This window comes from Scyliorhinus torazame, chromosome 3 (genome assembly GCF_047496885.1).
Source record: "Scyliorhinus torazame isolate Kashiwa2021f chromosome 3, sScyTor2.1, whole genome shotgun sequence".
Classification (NCBI taxonomy): Eukaryota; Metazoa; Chordata; class Chondrichthyes; order Carcharhiniformes; family Scyliorhinidae; genus Scyliorhinus; species Scyliorhinus torazame.
The window spans coordinates 32,469,950-32,493,839 of record NC_092709.1 but is presented as its reverse complement, the minus strand read 5'-3'; the positions used below and the strand labels follow the sequence as shown (position 1 = coordinate 32,493,839).

The 23,890-nt window shown below is 46.2% G+C and overlaps 1 protein-coding gene across 6 annotated transcripts in view; it reads left to right on the top strand.

Moving 5' to 3' along the window:
- Nucleotides 1-23,066, top strand: part of LOC140408398 (uncharacterized) — a 94,244-nt gene extending 71,178 nt beyond the window's left edge. For 4 of the 6 annotated variants that reach the window (XM_072495540.1, XM_072495537.1, XM_072495541.1 and 1 more), the window contains 4 exons: nucleotides 8,404-8,495; nucleotides 8,868-8,997; nucleotides 16,570-16,624; nucleotides 21,722-23,066. In XM_072495540.1, coding sequence (XP_072351641.1) covers nucleotides 8,404-8,495; nucleotides 8,868-8,997; nucleotides 16,570-16,622 — 275 coding nt within the window. In that variant the 3' untranslated portion in view covers nucleotides 16,623-16,624; nucleotides 21,722-23,066. The remainder of the gene's footprint in view (nucleotides 1-8,403; nucleotides 8,496-8,867; nucleotides 8,998-16,569; nucleotides 16,625-21,721) is intronic. The other 2 variants (XM_072495538.1, XM_072495539.1) reach the window with 2 other exon arrangements.
- Nucleotides 23,067-23,890: the final 824 nt, after the last annotated feature.

Here is a 23,890-nt window from a genome sequence, read left to right as displayed (position 1 = left end):
AGGGCTAGATAGGTCGAAGTCCAGGACTGGAAGGAGGCCGGCAGCAGCCAAGGTACTTAAAGATTTTATGGAGCAGATGGGAGGTGTAGACCCGTGGAGATTTAGCAGACCTAGGAGTAAGGAGTTCTCGTTTTTCTCCTATGTCCATAAAGTCTACTCGCGAATAGACTTTTTTGTGCTGGGTAGGGCATTGATCCCGAAGGTGAGGGGAACGGAGTATACGGCTAGAGCCATTTCGGATCACGCTCCACACTGGGTGGACTTGGAGATAGGGGAGGAAACAGGAGGGCGCCCACCCTGGAGAATGGACATGGGACTAATGGCAGATGAGGGGGTGTGTCTAAGGGTGAGGGGGTGCATTGAAAAGTACTTGGAACTCAATGATAATGGGGAGGTCCAGGTGGGAGTGGTCTGGGAGGCGTTGAAGGCGGTGGTTAGAGGGGAGCTGATATCAATAAGGGCACATAAAGGGAAGCAGGAGAGTAAGGAACGGGAGCGGTTGCTGCAAGAACTTTTGAGGGTGGATAGACAATATGCGGAAGCACCGGAGGAGGGACTGTACAGGGAAAGGCAAAGGCTACATGTAGAATTTGACTTGCTGACTACAGGCACTGCAGAGGCACAATGGAGGAAGGCACAGGGTGTACAGTATGAATATGGGGAGAAGGCGAGCAGGTTGCTGGCACACCAATTGAGGAAAAGGGGAGCAGCGAGGGAAATAGGGGGAGTGAGGGATGAGGAAGGAGAGATGGAGCGGGGAGCGGAGAGAGTGAATGGAGTGTTCAAGACATTTTATAAAAAATTATATGAAGCTCAACCCGCGGATGGGAGGGAGAGAATGATGGGCTTCTTGGATCGGCTGGAATTTCCCAAGGTGGAAGAGCAGGAAAGGGTGGGACTGGGAGCACAGATCGAGGTAGAAGAAGTGGTGAAAGGAATTAGGAGCATGCAGGCGGGAAAGGCCCCGGGACCGGATGGATTCCAGTCGAATTCTATAGAAAATATGTGGACTTGCTCGCCCCGGTTACTGACGAGGACCTTTAATGAGGCAAAGGAAAGGGGACAACTGCCCCCGACTATGTCTGAAGCAACGATATCGCTTCTCTTAAAGAAGGAAAAGGACCCGCTACAATGCGGGTCCTATAGACCTATTTCCCTCCTAAATGTAGATGCCAAGGTCCTGGCCAAGGTAATGGCAATGAGAATAGAGGAATGTGTCCCGGGGGTGGTCCACGAGGACCAAACTGGGTTTGTGAAGGGGAGACAGCTGAACACGAATATACGGAGGTTGTTAGGGGTAATGATGATGGCCCCACCAGAGGGAGAAACGGAGATAGTAGTGGCGATGGATGCAGAGAAAGCATTTGATAGAGTGGAGTGGGATTATTTGTGGGAGGTGTTGAGGAGATTTGGTTTTGGAGAGGGGTATGTTAGATGGGTGCAGCTGTTGTATAGGGCCCCAGTGGCGAGTGTGGTCACGAATGGACGGGGATCGGCATATTTTCGGCTCCATAGAGGGACAAGGCAGGGATGCCCTCTGTCCCCATTACTGTTTGCACTGGCGATTGAGCCCCTGGCGATAGCGCTGAGGGGTTCCAAGAAGTGGAGGGGAGTACTTAGGGGAGGAGAAGAACACCGGGGTATCTTTGTATGCGGACGATTTGCTACTATATGTGGCGGATCCGGCGGAGGGGATGCCAGAAATAATGCGGATACTTGGGGAGTTTGGGGATTTTTCAGGGTATAAATTGAACATGGGGAAAAGTGAGTTGTTTGTGGTGCATCCAGGGGAGCAGAGTAGAGAAATAGAGGACCTACCATTGAGGAAGGTAACAAGGGACTTTCGGTACTTGGGGATCCAGATAGCTAAGAATTGGGGCACATTGCATAGGTTAAATTTAACGCGGTTGGTGGAACAGATGGAGGAGGATTTCAAGAGATGGGATATGGTATCCCTGTCAATGGCAGGGAGGGTGCAGGCGGTTAAGATGGTGGTCCTCCCGAGATTCCTCTTTGTGTTTCAGTGCCTCCCGATGGTGATCACGAAGGCTTTTTTTAAAGGATTGAAAAGAGCATCATGGGTTTTGTGTGGGCCGGGAAGACCCCGAGAGTGAGGAAGGGATTCTTACAGCGTAGCAGGGATAGGGGGGGGCTGGCACTACCGAGCCTAAGTGAGTATTATTGGGCCGCTAATATTTCAATGGTGAGTAAGTGGATGGGAGAGGAGGAGGGGAGCGGCGTGGAAGAGATTAGAGAGGGCGTCCTGTAGGGGGACTAGCCTACAGGCTATGGTGACAGCCCCATTGCCGTTCTCACCGAGGAACTACACCACAAGCCCGGGTGGTGGTGGCTACACTGAAGATTTGGGGACAGTGGAGACGGCATAGGGGAAAGACTGGAGCCTTGGGGGGGTCCCCGATAAGAAACAACCATAGGTTTGCCCCGGGGGGAATGGATGGGGGATATGGAATGTGGCAAAGAGCAGGAATAACGCAATTGAAAGATCTGTTTGTGGATGGGGAAGTTCGCGAGTCTGGGAGCGCTGACCGAGAAATATGGGTTGCCCAAGGGGAATGCATTCAGGTATATGCAACTGAGGGCTTTTGCGAGGCAACAGGTGAGGGAATTCCCGCAGCTCCCGACACAAGAGGTGCAGGACAGAGTGATCTCAAAGACATGGGTGGGGGATGGTAAGGTGTCAGATATATATAGGGAAATGAGAGACGAAGGGGAGACTATGGTAGATGAACTAAAAGGGAAATGGGAAGAAGAGCTGGGGGAGGAGATCGAGGAGGGGCTGTGGGCAGATGCCCTAAGCAGGGTAAACTCGTCGTCCTCGTGTGCCAGGCTAAGCCTGATTCAGTTTAAGGTATTACACAGGGCACACATGACTGGGAGCACGGCTCAGTAAATTTTTTGGGGTGGAGGATAGGTGTGCGAGGTGCTCGAGAAGCCCAGCGAATCATACCCATATGTTTTGGTCATGCCCGGCACTACAGGGGTTTTGGATGGGGGTGACAAAGGTGCTTTCAAAAGTAGTAGGAGTCCGGGTCGAACCAAGCTGGGGGTTGGCTATATTTGGGGTTGCACAAGAGCCGGAGTGCAGGAGGCGAGAGAGGCCGATGTTTTGGCCTTTGCGTCCCTAGTAGCCCGGCGCAGGATATTGCTAATGTGGAAAGAAGCCAAGCCCCCCGGGGGTGGAGACCTGGATAAATGACATGGCGGGGTTTATAAAGCTAGAGCGGATTAAGTTCGTCCTAACGGGGTCGGCTCAAGGGTTCACCAGGCGGTGGCAACCGTTTGTCGAATACCTCGCAGAAAGATAGACGGAATGGGAAAAAGAAGGCAGCAGCAGCAGCAGCCCAGGATCGGGGGGGGGGGGGGGGGGGGGGGGGAGGAACCAGAAGGACTCTCAGGGTTGTTAATATATACTGTATAATATGTATAGGTCGTTGCTACAGATAATTATATATTGGACTGTTAAATTATATTTTTGGAGAGTGTTACTTGTGACAAGGCAGTTGCCAATTAGGGCTAGTTTTCATTTTTGTTATTTATTATTTATTCATTTTTTGTTTATAAAATAGGTCATTGTTATTTGTGTTGTTATAATATTGTGTAAAGGATGCACAATGTACTGTGTTGGTTGACCAAAAATTTTCAATAAAATATTTAATTAAAAAAAAAAATAGTGATTAGCAGTAATTAACAGCAAGAGGAGAAAGCTGAACTTTGACAATTGAACAGATTTCTCGGTACCCTCTTCAGACCAAGACATGAAGGCTCTGAAAACGTGGATAGCATGTTAACCCAAGATGGCATCTTGAAACTTTATTTTCTACCTTTAAGTCCACAATGAAAGAACAAAGAACAATACAGCACAGGAACAGGCCCTTCGGCCCTCTAGGCCTGTACCGGTCATGATACCAACCGTTGAAAAGCACTTCCTTCTGCCTTATCCCTCTATTCCCATTGTATCCATGTGTTTGTCGAGATGCCTTTTTTAAAAAATATATATTTTATTCAAGATTTTTTGGCCAAACATAACAGTACGTAGTGTTTCTTTTAAACAACAATAAAGCAATATAAATAACAGTGGCCAGTTTTAAACAAATAAATAATATATGAACAGAAACAAAAACCAAACTAAATGGCAACTGCCTTGTCAAAAATAAATACTCTCCGAAGATACAATCCAACAGTCCAATATACATTACCTAAAACAAGTGCCTATACATATACAATAACATCCCTGAGAGTCCGTCCGATACCTCCCCCCCCCCCCACCCCCCCCTCCCTCCCCCTGGGTTGCTGCTGTTGTCTTCTTCTTTTCCATTCCCTCTATCTTTATGTGAGGTAGTCGACGAACGGTTGCCACCGCCTGGTGAACCCTTGAGCCGAACCCCTTAGTATGAACTGAATCCGTTCTGACTTTATAAACCCTGCCATGTCGTTTATCCAGGTCTCCACACCCCGGGGGTTTGGCTTCCTTCCACATTAACAATATCCTGCGCCGGGCTACTAGGGACGCAAAGGCCAAAACATCAGCCTCTCTCGCCTCCTGCACTCCCGGCTCGTCTGCAACCCCAAATATAGCCAACCCCCAGCTTGGTTCGACCTGGACCCCCACCACCTTCGAAAGCACCTTTGCCACCCCCACCCAAAACCCCTGTAGTGCCGGGCATGACCAGAACATGTGGGTGTGATTCGCTGGGCTTCTCGAGCATCTCGCACACCTATCCTCTATCCCAAAAAATTTACTGAGCCGTGCTCCAGTCATATGCGCCCTGTGTAACACCTTAAATTGTATCAGGCTTAGCCTGGCACACGAGGGACGATGAGTTTACCCTACTTAGGGCATCAGCCCACAGCCCCTCCTCAATCTCCTCCCCCAGCTCTTCTTCCCATTTCCCTTTCAGCTCATCTACCATGATCTCCCCCTCGTCCCTCATTTCCCTATATATGTCCGACACCTTACCATCCCGCACCCATGTCTCTGAGGTCACTCTATCCTGCACCTCCTGCGTCGGGAGCTGCGGGAATTCCCTCACCTGTTGCCTCGCAAAAGCCCTCAGTTGCATATACCGAAATGGATTCCCTTGGGGCAACCCATATTTTCCCGTCAGTGCTCCCAGACTCGCAAACGTCCCATCTACGAACAGATCTCTCAATTGTGCTACCCCTGCTCTTTGCCATGCTCCAAATCCCCCATCCATTCTCCCCGGAACAAAACCTATGGTTATTTCTTATCGGGGACCGCACCGAGGCTCCCGTCTTTCCCCTATGCCGTCTCCACTGCCCCCAAATTTTCAATGAAGCCACCACCACCACCGGGCTTGTTGTGTATTTCTTCGGTGAGAACGGCAACTGTGCCGTCACCATAGCTTGTAGGCTAGTCCCCCTGCAGGACACCCTCTCCAATCTCTTCCACACCGCTCCCTCCTCTTCTCCCATCCACTTACACACCATTGAAACATTGGCGGCCCAGTAGTACTCACTTAGGCTCGGTAGTGCCAGCCCCCCCCTGTCCCTACTACGCTGCAAAAATCCCCTCCTCACTCTCGGGGGTCTTCCCGGCCCACACAAAACTCATATACTCTTCTCGATTGTTTTGAAAAAAGCCTTCGTGACCACCACCGGGAGGCACTGAAACACAAAAAGGAATCTCGGGAGGACCACCATTTTAACCGCCTGCACCCTACCTGCCAGTAACAGGGACACCATGTCCCATCTCTTAAAGTCCTCCTCCATCTGTTCCACCACCCGCGTTAATTAAGCCTATGTAATGTACCCCAATTCTTGGCTCTCTGGATCCCCAAGTACCGAAAGTCCCTTGTTACCTTCCTCAACGGTAAATCCTCTATTTCTCTGCTCTGCTCCCCTGGATGCACCATAAACAACTCACTTTTCCCCATGTTCAATTTATACCCAGAAAAATCCCCAAACTCCCCAAGTATCCGCATTATCTCTGGCATCCCCTCCGCCGGGTCCGCCACACATAGCAACAAATCATCCGCATACAGAGATACCCGGTGTTCTTCTCCTCCCCTGAGTACTCCCCTCCACTTCCTGGAACCCCTCAATGCTATGGCCAGGGGCTCAATCGCCAGTGCAAACAATAACGGGGGACAGAGGACATCCCCTGCCTCGTCCCTCTATGGAGCCGAAAATAATCAAACCCCCGTCCATTCGTGACCACGCTCGCCATCGGGGGCCCGTCGAGATGCATTTTGAACGCAGTTAATGTATCTGCTTCCACAACCTCCCCTGGCAACGCGTTCCAGGCACTCACTGCCCTCTGCGTAAAAAAACCTGCCTCGCACATCTCCTCTAAACTTTGCCCCAAGGACCTTAAACCTATGCCCCCTGGTGACTGACCCCTCCACCCTGGGAAAGAGTGCCTGCCTATCCATTCTATCCATGCCCCTTATAATCTTGCTGACCTCTATCAGGTCACCCTCAACCTCCGTCTTTCTTTTTTTTGCATAAATTTAGAGTGCCCAATTCATTTTTTCCCAATTAAGGGGCAATTTGGTGTGGCTCATCCACCTAACCTGCACATCTTTGGGTTGTTTGGGCGAAACGGGGAGAATGTGTAAACTCCACACGGACAGTGACCCAGAGCCAGGATCGAAGCTGGGACTTGGCGCCGTGAGGCAGCAGTGCTACCCACTGCGCTACCTCCGTCTTTCTAATGAAAATAGTCCGAGTCTATTCAGCCTTTCCGCATAGCTAACACACCTTTGTCAATTTCTTTAAAATAGCCAATTGTCTTTAATTTGCCAATCATGAAATAACAGCTCCCCCTTTAATTTTTAGCTAATTGTGTACATTGTCTTAACCTTAAGACGATGGCTTTTCTTAAGCTCTATCTCTTACTTTAAGTTCGCCTAAGTATTGAACAATTATTGGTTAACATAACTGTCTTTTATAATTGAGACATGTTGAATGAAGGCCAGGGCGGCACGGTAGCACAGTGGGTAGCACTGTTGCTTCACAGCTCCAGGGTCCCAGTTTCGATTCCCGGCTTGGGTCACTGTCTGTGGGGAGTCTGCACGTTCTCCTCGTGCCTGCGTGGGTTTCCTCCGGGTGCTCCGTTTTTCTCCCACAAGTCCCGCAAGACGTGCTGTTAGGTGAATTGGACATTCTGAACTCCCCCTCTGTGTACCCGACAGGCGCCGGAATGTGGCGACTAGGGACTTTTCACAGTAACTTCATTGCAGTGTTAATGTAAGCCTACTTGTGACAATAAAGATTATTATTGTTATTATTATACCTTCAGCCAAAGCTAATAAAATATTTAAGTTCATGTTATCTTTCCAGCCTGTCTGGGAAGGCAGCATTTTACAATTCCCATGACTTTCAATAATTGTATTAAAATCAAGTGCTAAGAATTTTAAAAGTTCTAAGCATTTTTCAGCTGCAGGCTTGTATTACCAGCCTTTCCAATACATATATTGATCAATTGCTTATTCTTTACTTGTTTCACAATGACTGCTGGCTGTCTATTTAACTGATCTGGCTGGTTTCCAATAATGCAATAACTGGTTTAGTTTTTAAAATGGCTTCTGTCAATGTCAGTATATAATGCTCAATAACATATTAATTCCACAAAATGATAGTCACACCAAAACTACTTTTGAAACTACCAATAATACGTTTTCAAGTCAACTTGGTGTCACCATTTGAAATTGTAACGCCTGTACCCAAGTCCAGGTCATCAATAAAAAAACATTGTTGTGGAGATGCTGGCGTTGGACTGGGATGGAACAGTAAGAAGTCTTACAACTCCAGGTTAAAGTCCAACAGGTTTACTTGGAATCACGAGCTTTCAGAGCGTAGGTGAATCTCAGCTGATGAAGGAGCTACGCTCTGAAAGCTTGAGATTCCAAATAAACCTGTTGGACTTTACCTGGTGTTGTAAGACTTCTTACTAAAAAAAATTGTGTTCTCTATGCCGACCTGTGGGGGACACTAATGTATACTTCCTTCCATTCTGAAAATAAGCTGTCTGCTCTCTTGTCTCTTGGCTAACTTTGTTCGTGCTGCTATGTTCCTGTAATCCCATGCACTTCAATTCTTATTGACACTTTATCAAATGTTAGCAGTGTGACCACACTAGCTTCATCAAAACTTGTAGCTATTGGGGAAAAGCAAGGAGTCTAATTGGATAACTTTTTCCAAGACCCGGCAATAGGCACATGGATTCTATAAGCCTCCTGTAGCTCCTTAATCAAAGCATTCAATCAAGCTTTGCCTGTGTTGCCTATCATTAATTAATCCATGATTTTTGGCAATCGTTCTGTGACCTCTCATTGGCAACGGAGATGTGAGAACAGCCAGAAGTAAGACATGGGGTAAAATCCAAAATGAAAGTTACAGTCTGTTTTGTTTGCCTCCTAGTAAGAGAGTTAGAACTTGGTGCACTTGCAAAATCTTTGGAGCATGCAGATGATGAGCATGAAAATTTAAGCAAACAATTGGAAGGATTTAAGGTAAATTATATGCGTTCAATGTTCAATACTTTATTTCAAATTTACTAAATGTCTCACTCTGGCCTTGCAAATGTATGATATATATATTTAATAATATCGGCAGTGATGTGTGTGCTGGATGTTTGACATTTGGGATAAAATTTATTATGTCATCTTTGAGGAGAAGGCAATAAGAAACCGCTACCTGTATTTTTCAAGTTGACTTTGCCGAGCCAAAGTGGTTGAAAAAGATTTAAAATTTGCAACATTAAACTGTTAATTTCATATAACTCTGTTTAGAATTATTTAAATGGGGCTCTCGTATGATCGGTAGCAGTTCCATGATTTATCAGAACTTCAATTTTAATAATTACAACTTGTTTTCTATCTCAGAATCAGAAGGTAAAGTTGGAAACCGATCTTGCAACCTTGAGAGCCTATGGAGCATCATTGGATACACAACTGGAAAGTTTAAAAATGGTTCCAATGCTCTTTCAGTTCCACATTCAAATAATGGATAACGGTAAGTTATAAATTGCACTGATGATCAGTTCTCTCTGTTCTTATTCATTTTCAGGATGTGGTCTGGCAAAGTCACCATTTATTGCCCATAACCTAGTTGCACTGAGAAGGTGCTAGTGGGCCACCTTCTGGAACCACTGAAAGCGGTGCTGCTGTGGGATTGGCCTAACTGGGTAAGAAGGGCAGGTTTTCTTCCCTGAAGGATGAGTTTTCACAAGAATCTAACGGATTTCTGGTCTCACCTGTTCAAATAGTTTCCTAATCCAGGATCATCCTGAAATGTAAAGATAACGCATGACCCGCCTACACGTACACACCAACTTATTTTCTCTAATGTAAACCATCACCTGAAACCACTTAGCGCTGTTTCTACAATCCTCACCTCCAGCGCCAAATGTGAGGAGCTTATGGATTTCTTTGTCACCAAGATTGAAGCCATCCAATCAGCTGTTCTGCCACTTTCCTCTCTCCCACCAGGCTGAATACTCTGTCAGGCTCCCCTCCTGCCCTAGCCCTGAACTTGTAGCTTCCGCTTCCTCTAGTTTCACTCCTAGTTCCACATGTACTCTATGAGCTCATTGTGTCCATGAGATCCAACTGCTGATCGCTTTATCCTATTCCCATTAAAGTACAGGATGTGCAGGTTAGGTTGCGGGGAGTCGGTAAGGGTATTTTTGCGGAGGGGGGGGGTTTCGGTGCAGACTCGATGGGCCAAATAGCCTGCTTCTGCGCTGTAGGGTTCTATGAACTACTGACCACCCAGCTTCCCTCTGGTTCCCATGTCAGCTGACATTGTTTATCGGTTCTCTCTCTCCCCTCAGGTTCTGTTCCTCTCTCCTTTGGATCTGTCCTTACCACCCCTTTCCAAAGAAAAAGGTTCTTGAAACATCCTAGTCTATTTCTCATCTCTATTTCTTCTCCAAAGACCTTCCATATGTTCTCGCTTCCCAAATACATGGCCATCTTTCCTGGAACTCGATGTTTGTATCCCTCCAATCAGGTTTCTGTCCCTGCACAGTACTGGAACAGCAGATGACACCCTTTGTGTCTGCCAAAGGCAAATTATCCTTCCTTGTCCTTCTCGACCTCTCTGCAGCCTTTGACACAGTTGAACGTGCCCATACCTGCGTTGTTCCATTCTTAACTATCGAATCATAGCCAGAGAACTATCATCAATGGCGTCACTTCCCATTCCTGAAATGCTACCTCTAATAATAATCCTTTATCGTAATGGGGGGGGGGGGTGGGAAATGCACCCGAGGATCGCGGATCAAACCAGGCTGAGGAAGGGATGGGTGGGGCAGGTGTTCCACTCAGGGCTGGATGAGAAGGACATGGGGGGTCGCAATTTTGGTGAGCAAGCGGGTGGCATTTGAGGCGCCGGGTATTGTGGCGGATAAGGGGGGTCGATATGTTATGGTGAGTGGCAGGCTGCAGGGGGCCCGGGTGGTGCTGGTGAATGTGTATGCTCTGAACTGGGACGATGCAGGGTTCATGAAGCGGATGTTGAGTCGGATTCCGGATCTGGAGTCATGCAGTTTAATGGGGGGGGGGGGGGGACTTTAACACGGTCCTGGACCCGACACTGGATTGGTCCAGGTTGAGATCGGGTAAGAGGCCGGCAGCGGCCAAGGTCCTGAGGGGGTTCATGGACCAGATAGTGGGAGTGGATCCATGGAGATTTGCCAGGCCTAGGGCGAAGGAGTTTGCCTTCTCCCATGTGCACAAGGCTTACTCGCGGATTGATTTTTTCGTAGTAAGTAGGACGCTAGTCCCGAGAGTGGAGGGGGTGGAGTATTCGACCATTGCGATCTCGGACCATGCCCCGCACTGGGTGGAGCTGGGGTTGGAGGAGAGAGGCCAACGCCCGCTGTGGCGAATGGACGTGGGACTATTGGCGGACGAGGAGGTTTGTGGGAGGGTTCGGAGGTATATCCAAAGCTATGTGGAGGCCAATGATAATGGGGAGGTTCTGGTGAGTGTGGTCTGGGAGGCGCTGAAGGCAGTTGTCAGGGGGGAGCTAATTTCAATCAGGGCCCACAGAGAGAAGAGGGAGAGGATGGAGAACAAAGCAAATTTCAGCACAGGAACAGGCCCTTCGGCCCTCCCAGCCTGCGCCGGTCCAAATCCTTTATCTAAACCTGTTGCCTGTTTTCCAAGGATCTACTTCCCTCTGTTCCCCGCCCGTTCATATATCTGTCTAGATGCATCTTGAATGATGCTATCGTGCCCGCCTCTACCACCTCCGCTGGCAAAGCGTTCCAGGCACCCGCCACCCTCTCGTAAAAAACTTTCCACGCACATCTCCCTTAAACTTTTCCCCTCTCACCTTGAAATCGTGACCCCTTGTAATTGACACCCCCCACTGTTGGAAAAAGCTTGTTGCTATCCACCCTGTCCATACGTCTCATAATTTTGTAGACCTCAATCAGGTCCCCCCTCAGCCTCCGTCTTTCCAACGAAAACAATCCTAATCTACTCAACCTTTCTTCATAGCTAGCACCCTCCATACCAGGCAACCTCCCCTGCACCCTCTCTAAAGCATCCACATCCTTCTGGTAATGTGGCGACCAGAACTGCACGCCGTATTCCAAATGTGGCCGAACCAAAGTCCTATACAACTGGAACATGACCAGCCGACTCTTGTACTCAATATCCCGTCCAATGAAGGCAAGCATGCTGTATGCCTTCTTGACCACTCTATCGACCTGCGTTGCCACCTTCAGGGTACAATGGAACTGAACTCCCAGATCTCTCTGTACATCAATTTTCCCCAGGACTCTTCCATTGACCGTATAGTCCGCTTTTGAATTCGTTCTTCCAAAATGCATCACCTCGCATTTGCCTGGATTGAAGTCCATCTGCCATTTCTCTGCCCAACTCTCCAATCTATATTTTGCTGAATTCTCTGACAGTCCTCCTCGCTATCTGCAACTCCACCAATCTTAGTATCATCTGGGAGAGATTGGTGGGGGAGATACTTAGGGTGGACAGGAGGTATGCGGAATCCCCCGAGGAGGGGTTGTTGAAGGAGCGCCGGAGCCTCCAGGCGGATGTTGACTTGTTTACCACGGGGTAGGCTGAGGCCCAGTTGAGGAAGGTACAGGGAGCAGTGTATGAGTATGGGGAGAAGACAAGTAGAATGCTGGCGCATCAGCTGCGGAAGAGAGAGGCGGCTAAAGAGATTGGGGGAATTAGAGATGGGGGGGAACACGGTGCTGAGCTTGGCAAAGATTAACGACGTCTTCAAGGACTTCTATGGTAAATTGTACGAGTCAGAACCCGGGGGGGGGGGGGGGGGGAATGAGATGAGGTAGTTCCTGGACCAACTGAGGTTTCCAAAGGTGGAGGAGGGGCGGGTAGAGGGATTGAGGGCCCCGATTGAGATGGGGGAACTGGTTAAGGGGTTAGTGGGTATGCAGGCGGGCAAGGCCCGGGACAGGATGGGTATCCCGTAGAGTTTTATAGGAAATTCTCGGAGCTGTTGGGCCCGCTGTTGTGGAGAACCTTTAATGAGGCTAAGGAAAAGGGAATCCTTCCCCCGATGATGTTGCAGGCTCTGATCTCGCTTATCCTCAAGCGAGATAAGGACCCGTTGCAATGCGGCTCCTATAGGCCGATTGCGCTCCTGAATGTGGATGCCAAGCTGTTGGCAAAGATCTTGGCCACTAGGATTGAGGACTGTGTCCCGGGAGTGATTAATGAGGATCAGACGGGGTTTGTGAAGGGCAGGCAGTTGAATACGAAAGTGCAGAGGCTCCTGAATTTGATCATGATGCCCTCGGAGGGGACGACGACGCAGAAGTGGTAGCGGCGATGGATGCGGAGAAAGCCTTTGATCGGGTGGGGTGGGAGTACCTGTGTGAAGTGTTAGGCAGATTTGGGTTTGGAGAGGAATTTATAGGGCGGGTCAAATTGTTGTACCAGGCCCCGGTAGCGAGTGTATCGACGAACCGGCTGCGGTCGGAGTACTTTAGATTATATTGAGGAATGAGGCAGGGGTGCCCCCTGTCCCCCCTGCTGTTTGCCCTGGCGATCGAGCCGCTGGCCATGGCGTTGAGGGAGTCCAGAATCTGGAAGGGGTTGGTTCGGGGGGGTGGGAGGAGCATCGTATCTCACTGTATGCGGATGACCTGTATATTGCGGATCCGGTGGAGGGGATGGGAGAGGTCATGCAGATTCTTGGAGACTTTTCGGGGTATAAGCTGAATGTTGGAAAAAGCAAACTTTTTGTGACACATGCGAGGGGCCAGGAAAAGAGATTGGGTGAGCTACCGCTCAAGATGGTGGAGAGGAGCTTTCGTTATTTGGGCATCCAGGTGGCTAAGAGCTGGGGGGGTTTGCACAAGCTCAATTTAGCGTGGCTGGTGGATCAGATGGAGGAGGACTTCAGGAGGTGTGGGACATGCTGCCGCTTTCCCTGGCGGGCAGGGTGCAGTCCGTAAAGATGACGGTCCTCCCTCGGTTCTTGTTCGTCTTCCAGTGCCTGTCCATTCTCATCCCCAAGTCCTTTTTCAAGCGGGTAAGTAGGAGTATTATGGGATTTGTGTGGGCAAACAGGACCCCGCGGATTAAGAGACTGTTCTTGGAGCGCTGTCGGGGGGAGGGGGAGGGGTTGGTGCTGCCGAACTTTTGCAGCTATTGGGCAGCGAATGTATCTATGATTCGGAAATGGGTAATGGAGGGAGAGGGGGCGGCTTGGAAACGGTTGGAATCGGTGTCTTGTAAAGATGCTAGCTTGGGGGTACTGATAACTGCACCGCTTTCGCCAACGCGGTATACCACGAGCCCGGTGATGGCGACGACACTGGGGATTTGGGGACACTGGGGATTTGGGGGCAGTGGAGACGGCATAGGGGGGAGGTAGGGGTCTCAGTCTGGACCCCGATACGGAATCACAGGTTCGTTCCGGGAAGAATAGACGGTGGGTTCCTGAGGTGGCACAGGGCGGGTATCAAAAGGTTGGGGGACTTGTTTATCGATGGGAATTTTGCTAGTCTGAGGGCGCTGGAGGAGAAATTTGGGTTGCGCCCGGGGAATACTTTTAGGTACATGCAGGTTCGGGCATTCGTGAAAAAGCAGGTGGGGGAATTTCCATTGCTACCTGCCCGGAGGATACCGGACAGGGTGGTCTCGGGCGTGTGGGTTGGGGACAGCAAGGTATCAGACATATACCAGGAGCTGCAGGAGGCGGAGGAGGCCTCGGTGAAAGAGCTGAAGGGCAAGTGGGAGGAGGAGCTGGGCGAGGAGCTAGGTGAGGGCCTGTGGGCTGGCGCCCTGGGCAGGGTCAATTCCTCCTCAAATTGTGCCATGCTTAACCTGATTCAGTTTAAGATGGTGCACCGGGCGCATATGACAGTGGCGAGAATGAGTAAGTTCTTTGGGGTGGAGGACAGGTGAGTGAGGTGCTCAGGGAGCCCCGCAAATCATGTCCATATGTTCTGGGCATGCCCGGCACTTACAGGATTTTGGAAAGGCTTCGCGAAGGCTATATCCAAGGTCTTGGACAGTCGGGTAAAACCAAGCTGGGGGATAGCGATATTTGGGGTATCAGACGATCCGGGAGTGCAGGAGTTGAAAGCGGCCGGAGTCCCTTTGCCTCCTTGGTAGCCCGATGAAGGTTCTTGTTAATGTGGAGGGACGCGAAATCCCCAAGTGTGCAGACTTGGGTCAGTGACATGGCTGGGTTTCTCAGGTTGGAGAGGATAAAGTTTGCCTTGCGAGGGTCCTTGCAGGGGTTCTCCAGGCAGGGGCAACCCTTCCTTGACTTTCTCACGGAACGTTAGGTGGAGGTCAGCAGCCGCAGCAAACCAGAGGGGGGGGGGGGCGGGACTGACTTCATTTGTAGAGGGCAGGTACCCCACCTTGTTTTGTTAATTTGTTAAATGGTTAAGTTGCTTTTTGTTTTATTGCTGTTTTCTTTTTATTGTTCTCTTTTTGTGGTGGCTTGTAAAAAATTATTGAAAAATTTTGAATAAAAACAAATTTAAAAAAAAAAAAAAATCTTTTGTCGTCACAAATAGGCTTACATTAACACACCAATGAAGTTACTGTGAAAAGCCCTAGTTGCCACACTCCGGCGCCTGTTCGGCTACACGGGGGGAGAATTCAGAATGACCAAATTACCAAACAGCACGTCATTCGGGACTTGTGGGAGGAAACCGGAGCACCTGGAGAAAACCCACGCAGATACTGGGAGAACGTGTAGACTCCGCACAGACAGTGACCCAAGCCGGGATTCGAACCTCGGACCCTGGTGCTGTGAAGCCACAGTGCTGCCCATAATGCTGTATCCTTGGCCCCTCCTATTTCATATCTGCAAGCTGCCCCTCTAGCCATCATGCAGAAATACATTGTCAGTTTCCACATCTGCACTGATTGGCACCAAGCTCTACCTCACAACCACCTCTCTCAATCCTCAACTACCTCTAAACTGTCAGATTGTTTGCCTGACATCCAGTGTTAAATAAGCAGAAATTTCCTCCAATCAAATGTTGGGAGGAATGAAACCAATGCTTTTTGATTCTAGCCACAAGCTCCACTCCCTTGCCATCAAAATGTCTCTCTCCCTGACAACTGTCTTGAGGCCTGACCAATCTGTTTGCAATTTTGGAATCATATTTAACCTTGAGATCAGCTTTCAACTGCTCACCTATACCGCCAGTAAGACTGCCTATTCCACTTCCATAACATTGACTGACTGGGCCCCTGGCTCAGCTCTTCTGCTGGTGAAACCCTTATCATTCCTTTTTACCTCCAGACATAACTATTCTAATGTACTCCTGCAACCTATTTTCAATAATCTTGCGGTTTCCTGTGTCCTAACTCTCACTAAATCCCCTGCCTTTGTGGGCTTCAATGAAGTTACTGTGAAAAGCCCCTAGTCGCCACATTTCGGCGCCTGTTCGGGTGACAATATGCAATTATTATTATTAATGCCTGTAGATCTATATCGGGTCCTGGTTAAACAGCACATCAGTTTGAAAACTCTCATTAGTTTTTTTCCAAATCCTTCCATGTCCGGGTTCCTTTCTAGCTCTGTGATCTTGTTCAACTCTATACATCTGCATTCATCTAATTCCAGTCTCTTGAGCATCCCCAGTTCTAATTGCTCCACCATTGGTGGCCATGCCTTCAGTTGCCCCGTTCCTTGGCTCTGGAATTCTCTCCCTAAACCTCCCCGCCTTGTTACCTCGCTTTTCTCCTTTAAGACACTCCTTAAAACTTACCTTGTGCACCAAGCTTTTGTTCATTTGTCCTCATCTATCCTTGCATGGTTCGGTGACTAATTTTGTTTTGTAACGCCTTGGGATGTTTTATTACATTAAAGGTGCTGCAAGTTGTTGTTGAGGCAAGCATTAAAACCAAGTATCTCTAGGGATATGATATTCTGAAATAATCTTTCAGCATTTTTTTTTTTTTCAATAAGATGTTAGCAAAAATGCCCTGACAGTTTGGGCCTACTTGTGACAATAAAAGATTATTATTATTAGAGGTAGCATTTCAGGAATAGGAAGTGAAGCCATTGATAATTGGGCAAATCTAATATCAAATTCTTTGTTTTATAATTTAGGAAATTGCATTCGGCAGAAACAGTTCCTATCTCTGGATACACTCATGAAGTAAAGGTGAATATCTAAAAGAATTTAATAAACCAATGACTCAGTGTTACACATTGATTATCAGCGATTTTATTTTTGGAGGCATGCATAGAAATGTAGAAAAGAAGGTCGTCACTCAGCACAGATGACAGCCTGTGAAAATTCAAAATAAAATGAGACTTCCATCTTGCTAATGGTCTTACTACTTGTCTAAATTAAGTTTGGGCAATTTTCCATTTTAATAATGTTACAATGTGCCTTGATAGCAAACCAAAACCTCTTTCCCCGACATAAAATGAATAGTAAAACTGGCCAATAAAGCATACCAATTTTCACTCGAGAAAAAACCTGATCATAGTCACACATTTGGGCCCTGGTTTCTTATATGGTGAGTTGTTTATTTTTGGCCTGGAGGAACCAGCGAGCAGAAGCTAAATACTTTCTGCTTGTAGTGAATGGACAGTGGAAAACGCGCATTCTCATATGCAAGTATCGGCCTCTTTTATACCAGAAACGTTTCTGTGTTCCCCCCTTCGCCACGTCTCAGTCAGGGTTTTCAATAGGGGGAGAGGAGAGAAGTACACCTATCAAGGCAAGACTAATTCTGAAAAAGTCGGCCTGTTTCCCAGGTTAAGTCCCAGACCTTTGGGAACTCCAACTACCTTGATGCTTGCTTAATTGGCAGAGGAGGCAGTTTTCGCTGTCGGTGATGGATGTGAAATAATCGGGATATCTTGGCTCATTTCTAGACAGCTCTATTTTTGGGATTCCTTTCAGTTTTTAAAAATATTTTTGTGAATTATATTGTTATAACCTGCCTGCTTACCATTGGCTGGGGTCTAATGACAATCCCACAATCCTGTGGGAGTATGAGCTTCCCCAATGAGGGGGGCGGATAAACCATTAGTAAACTCCAAGTATAAATAAAGCTGGCCAGTTTGGAACCGGCAGGAAGGATTGTGCAGCAAGAAAAGTTGCTGCTGCTGTTTTCTATATATGTTATTGTAAATAAATGTTATTACTTTGTATCCTTAAAACTCGTGCTGGATTCTTCGTGGCCCTCACAAAATATATTTATAGTTATTAATCTGTTTCTTTATTCTCCTCCCATGCAGAGTGTTAAGCATCATGTCCATTGTAGAGTTTTGATATGTTAATACTTACCACAAAGTTGACCAATGTGAATAGGTTAATATTTTTAGCAACTGTTTTCTCAGATATTAAATCCTTTAAGTCCAGTGAAGATGAATGTTGATAATGAATGCAAACTTAACTACTGCAATCATTTTAGGTGGCATAGTTTATCTGTGTATATTCCTGTTGCAATGTGTTAAATGTTGTGTTTCAGCAAATTCTGAAGAATGTTTGTCAGGTTTGAGTTGGTCACCTGCTTTTCTAGAAAGAATAATAGCGCTTGAGACATTCAGCTAAGTGAGAATCTTAAATCTTTGATTTGTAGGCAAAACCTGAACTTTAAGACCATAAGACATAGGAGCGGAAGTAAGGCCATTCGGCCCATCGAGTCCACTCCGCCATTCAATCATGGCTGATTTCAACTCCATTTACCCGCTCTCTCTCCATAGCCCTTAATTCCTCGAGAAATCAAGAATTTATCAACTTCTGTCTTAAAGACACTCAACGTCCCGGCCTCCACCGCCCTCTGTGGCAATGAACTCCACAGACCCACCACTCTCTGGCTGAAGAAATTTCTCCTCATCTCTGTTCTAAAGTGACTCCCTTTTATTCTAAGGCTGTGCCCCCGGGTCCTAGTCTCCCTGCTAATGGAAACAACTTCCCTACATCCACCCTATCTGAGCCATTCATTATCTTGTAAGTTTCTATTAGATCTCCCCTCAACCTCCTAAACTCCAATGAATATAATCCCAGGATCCTCAGACGTTCATCGTATGTTAGGCCTACCATTCCTGGGATCATCCGTGTGAATCTCCGCTGGACCCGCTCCAGTGCCAGTATGTCCTTCCTGAGGTGTGGGGCCCAAAATTGCTCACAGTATTCTAAATGGGGCCTAACTAATGCTTTTTATAAAGCTTCAGAAGTACATCCCTGCTTTTATATTCCAAGCCTTTTGAGATGAATGACAACATTGCATTTGCTTTCTTAATTACGGACTCAACCTGCAAGTTTACCTTTAGAGAATCCTGGACTAGGACTCCCAAGTCCCTTTGCACTTCAGCATTATGAATTTTGTCACCGTTTAGAAAATAGTCCATGCCTCTATTCTTTTTTCCAAAGTGCAAGACCTCGCACTTGCCCACGTTGAATTTCATCAGCCATTTCTTGGACCACTCTCCTAAACTATCTAAATCTTTCTGCAGCCTCCCCACCTCCTCCATACTACCTGCCCCTCCACCTATCTTTGTATCATCGGCAAACTTAGCCAGAATGCCCCCAGTCCCGTCATCTAGATCGTTAATATATAAAGAGAACAGCTGTGGCCCCAACACTGAACCCTGCGGGACACCACTCGTCACCGGTTGCCATTCCGAAAAATAACCTTTTATCCCAACTCTCTGCCTTCTGCCTGACAGCCAATCGTCAATCCATGTTCGTACCTTGCCTCGAATACCATGGGCCCTTATTTTACTCAGCAGTCTCCCGTGAGGCACCTTATCAAAGGCCTTTTGGAAGTCAAGATAGATAACATCCATTGGCTCTCCTTGGTCTAACCTATTTGTTATCTCTTCAAAGAACTCTAACAGGTTTGTCAGGCACGACCTCCCCTTACTAAATCCATGCTGACTTGTCCTAATCTGACCCTGCACTTCCAAGAATTTAGAAATCTCATCCTTAACAATGGATTCTAGAATCTTGCCAACAACCGAGGTTAGGCTAATTGGCCTATAATTTTCCATCTTTTTCCTTGTTCCCTTCTTGAACAGGGGGGTTACAACAGCGATTTTCCAATCCTCTGGGACTTTCCCGGACTCCAGTGACTTTTGAAAGATCATAACTAACGCCTCCACTATTTCTTCAGCTATCTCCTTTAGAATTCTAGGATGTAGTCCATCTGGGCCCGGAGATTTATCAATTTTTAGACCTCTTAGTTTCTCTAGCACTTTCTCCTTTGTGATGGCTACCATATTCAACTCTGCCCCCTGACTCTCCGGAATTGGTGGGATATTACTCATGTCTTCTACTGTGAAGACTGACGCAAAGTACTTATTTAGTTCCTCAGCTACTTCCTTGTCTCCCATCACAAAATTACCAGCGTCATTTTGGAGCGGCCCAATGTCAACTTTTGCCTCCCGTTTTTAATGTATTTAAAGAAACTTTTACTATCATTCCTAATGTTACTGGCTAGCCTACCTTCATAATTGATCCTCTCTTTCCTTATTTCTCTCTTTGTTATCCTCTGTTTGTTTTTGTAGTCTTCCCAATCTTCTGACTTCCCATTACTCTTTGCCACATTATAGGCTTTCTCTTTTGCTTTGATGCATTCCCTAACTTCCTTTGTCAGCCATGGCTGCCTAATCCCCCCTCTGATAACCTTTCTTTTCTTTGGGATGAACCTCTGCACTGTGTCCTCAATTACTCCCAGAAACTCCTGCCATTGCTGTTCTACTGTCTTTCCCACTAGGCTCTGCTCCCAGTCGATTTTCGTCAGTTCCTCCCTCATGCCCCTGTAGTTACTTTAAGAGCTGAGTGAGGCATATTGTGGGTGGTTAGCAAAACTGCAATGTGGAGTTGTCTTAAACTGATGGTTGTATTCTGTAGTGCTACTGTGAGCAAGTGAGACCTGTTAACGGAGTGATGGAATTGTCAATCTTTTAAGTTACTCCTGAAGAAACACTCGTTAGCTGGTCATGATTGGGGTGGCAGTCATTCACTGTAAATGGCTACAGTCTCTGGATTAAGCAGGAGAAAAATCAGATGGGTTTTTTGCACCCTATAGCTTCTGAGTAGTCCCTGCTGGAAGCACATACCTTGACATTTAGTGAAGAATGGATTAGGTGCAGCTGTGAATTGCCCAATGCTGCAGTAGCCTGTTAAGGTTCATTGTCGAGCTCACACATGAAAAATAACCACTTGGCTGAGGTGCCAGAGAGATGTCTTCTGGGAATTGCATTTGGCAATTCTCAAGTAAGAAGCTAGCTGCTCCTTTAGGAGAGGAGGAGGCAAGGAAAAACTGATGCCCATCATTAGCTTTTATTTCTGTTTGTTTGAGGGTGAGCTTGATTTCAAGTGTACAGGTGAGAGTCTGTAGCTCTTGTTAGGATTGATCTCAGATACACTGTATACAATCCAACCATGTTATAAATATGTGAGTCCATATACACCTCCCTAAAGTCTGTTTGGAACAAGCTTTTAAATGTAGCCTTGTTCATGATATTAACCCTGTAGTTTTCTCCATGAGACAGGGCTTGACTCAAATTCCTATGTGTGCTCCACTTGGTGTAGTGATTCTCACTTCCACCTGTAGAACATAGAACAGTACAGCACAGTACAGGCCCTTCAGCCCACGATGTTGTGCTGACCATTTATCCTAATCTAAGATCAACCTAACCTACACCCCTTCAATTTACTGCTGTCCAAGTGCCTGTCTAAGAGTCGCTTAAATGTCCCTAATGACTCTGACTCCACCACCTCTGCTGACAGTGCATTCCACACACCCACCACTCTCTGTGTAAAGAACCTACCTCTGACATCTCCCCTATACCTTCCTCCAATCACCTTAAAATTATGTCCCCTCGTGACAGCCATTTCCACCCTGGGGAAAAGTCTCTGGCTGTCCACTCTATCCATGCCTCTCATCACCTTGTACACCTCTATCAAATCACCTCTCTGCCTTCTTTGCTCCAGTGAGAAAAACCCTAGCTCCCTCAACCTTTCATCATAAGACATGCCCTCCAGTCCAGGCAGCATCCTGGTAAATCTCCTCTGTACCCTCTCCAAAGCATCCACATCCTTCCAATAATGATGCAACCAGAACTGGACACAATTTTGCAGTTTACTGAGAGTGTATCTGCTCTCCTTTTGAATAGAAGCTGTTAAATGTGCTATGCTCCCTGAATAAAAGCCAGACAGGTTGAGCAGCCCAAATTCATTTTAACTGTTCATTAGTTACTGGGTGAAAAGAATTTAAATTGTAACAATTTATGTGAGATTTTACAGAAGCACTCCAAATTGCAAACGCCTTTTGTTAACTACTGTAGATGAAGAATAAAGTCGTTGAAGGATGAAAAATAGAAAAGATTCTGAAGAAGCAGCTCAGGTCAGATGGGAATGCTGAATTTCACTGGGTTTCTACCCGTTACTAGAGATTTTGTCTGTTGAAGTTGACTTTTATGAATTGGATTCATCACTTTTTTAAAATGCAATGGTTTTTGCTGTTTAGTAGGTTCTAACTGTGCTCTGTATTCTGTTATAAAAGCATGTGGCAAATACAGTTTGGTTTTACTATATACTACATACTATGTCAACCATGTGGTGAAACTTATACTTTACAAATGCACATTACTAATAGAATTGTCAAACAGGCCATCTTCACACTTAATTATTGCTGGCTAAAGTGTGTCCGGTTTGATCAATAAGTGGGGCAATTTACCGGACATTTTAAATTCAGTGGTAAAAGTTGTTTGCCACGGTCATGTAATACCTAAACATAATGTAAGCAAATGTTTTGCCTCCTCTCTCTCGCTCTCTCTCTCTCTCTTCCCCCCACCCCCCGTCTTTCCTTTTGGACAGAACACTACAGTTTGGTGGTTAAAACAAATTATCCTGTGTTTTGCATGTACCAGGTGGCACGGCATTTTTTAAAATATACAATAATAGAAAGAAATATCTTTTACAACACATTTAAGGGAAAGTGCTTGTCTCCATTTGTGTTTTTTCTGCAGACTGTGAACTTTGGTTTGCTTTCCATTTAAAAAAAAATAATAATGATGTACTTTATTGAAAAGCTACTTTGTCTAGTTTTTTGGGAGGAAATCACAGCAAATGTGATTTTCACAGAACTTGTGTTATTTTCTGCCCACTATTCAAAACGTTATTAAATGTTTTGTACAAAATGTACATGTGTATCATACTAGTTTTTTTGGCGAGTGATTTTTAAAGCATATATTGTGCTAAAGTACATTATTTTCAATTGGTGATGAACATTTTATTGAGCACTGTTATTCTTGGTGCCAACCCAGAAGGCAAAATGTCCAGGAAATGGTCATTGTCTTATAAATCCATCAGTTGGTGCTATCATAGTGAGACTTCATAATTGCACTTTCATATATGAATCATATTGTAGAATGTGTATTTTTAAATGATGCTTAAGAAAACTATGAACCAGTTTTATAGATATAAAAAAAGTATGTTTTGAGTTTTAAATGTTTACTAAATCATTGAGAACACCAAGTGTTTTCTATATAGTATTGCTACATTGGGACAAAAAAGTACTGTATATTTATTTTTATTGTGAAAGTACTGTTGAATGCAATAAAAACATTTTTGAAAAACACTTGTATTTTGATTCGCTGCTATGGAAAACTGCAAAGTTGCAGTTATACCAATATTTTAGTTTGTGAGGCTGCCTTCCATAACCTAGTGATGTGCAGATTTCGATTTGCACTTCAAAAGCAGTTGGTGGCAATGGATTATTATTAATGCAAAAGAAGGAAGTAAAAAATCAATGCCACTGACAATTGGCCAAGCAAATATATATTTGTAGTTAGGTAGTGGGATAGATTTGAATTGCCCATGCTAAATTGGCCCTCATTGTCCAAAGATGCGCAGGGTAGGTGGATTGGCCATGATCATTGAGCGGGGTTACGGGGATAGGGCAGGGGGCCGGGCCTCGGTAAAGCGCTCTTTCGGAGGGCCAGTGCAGACTTGATGGGCTGAATGACCTCCTTCTGCAGTGTAAAGATTCTATAGATTTGTGTAAAGGGCTTTGATTTCTTTTAGAAAGATAAAGTAGCAACCATTGTGGTACTTAGACTTTCTCTATTCCACTCAACCTTTCCAATCAAATTGTTGCTCACCAGACTTTGAAAAATATAATTGAAGAAGAAAGTACCACTTTTCCATTTTGGTCACTGGTACAGCAGAGTAAATCTCCTGCTGCTCTACCTCAACATTCAACATTGTGTTTTGCCCCAATCATCAGGAAAAAAAGAGGCAGCAAAATAACTTTTTTCACTTTCTACTCCAGCTGACTCTAGCTTTGACTTCATTCTGCTAACCAACCAAATCGCAATGGCTTTTTAAAAATTGGGCGTAAGAAACATTGCCGGTGTGGTTCTAATTGGTGCTGAATCACAGACAGTTTAACAACAAATTAAT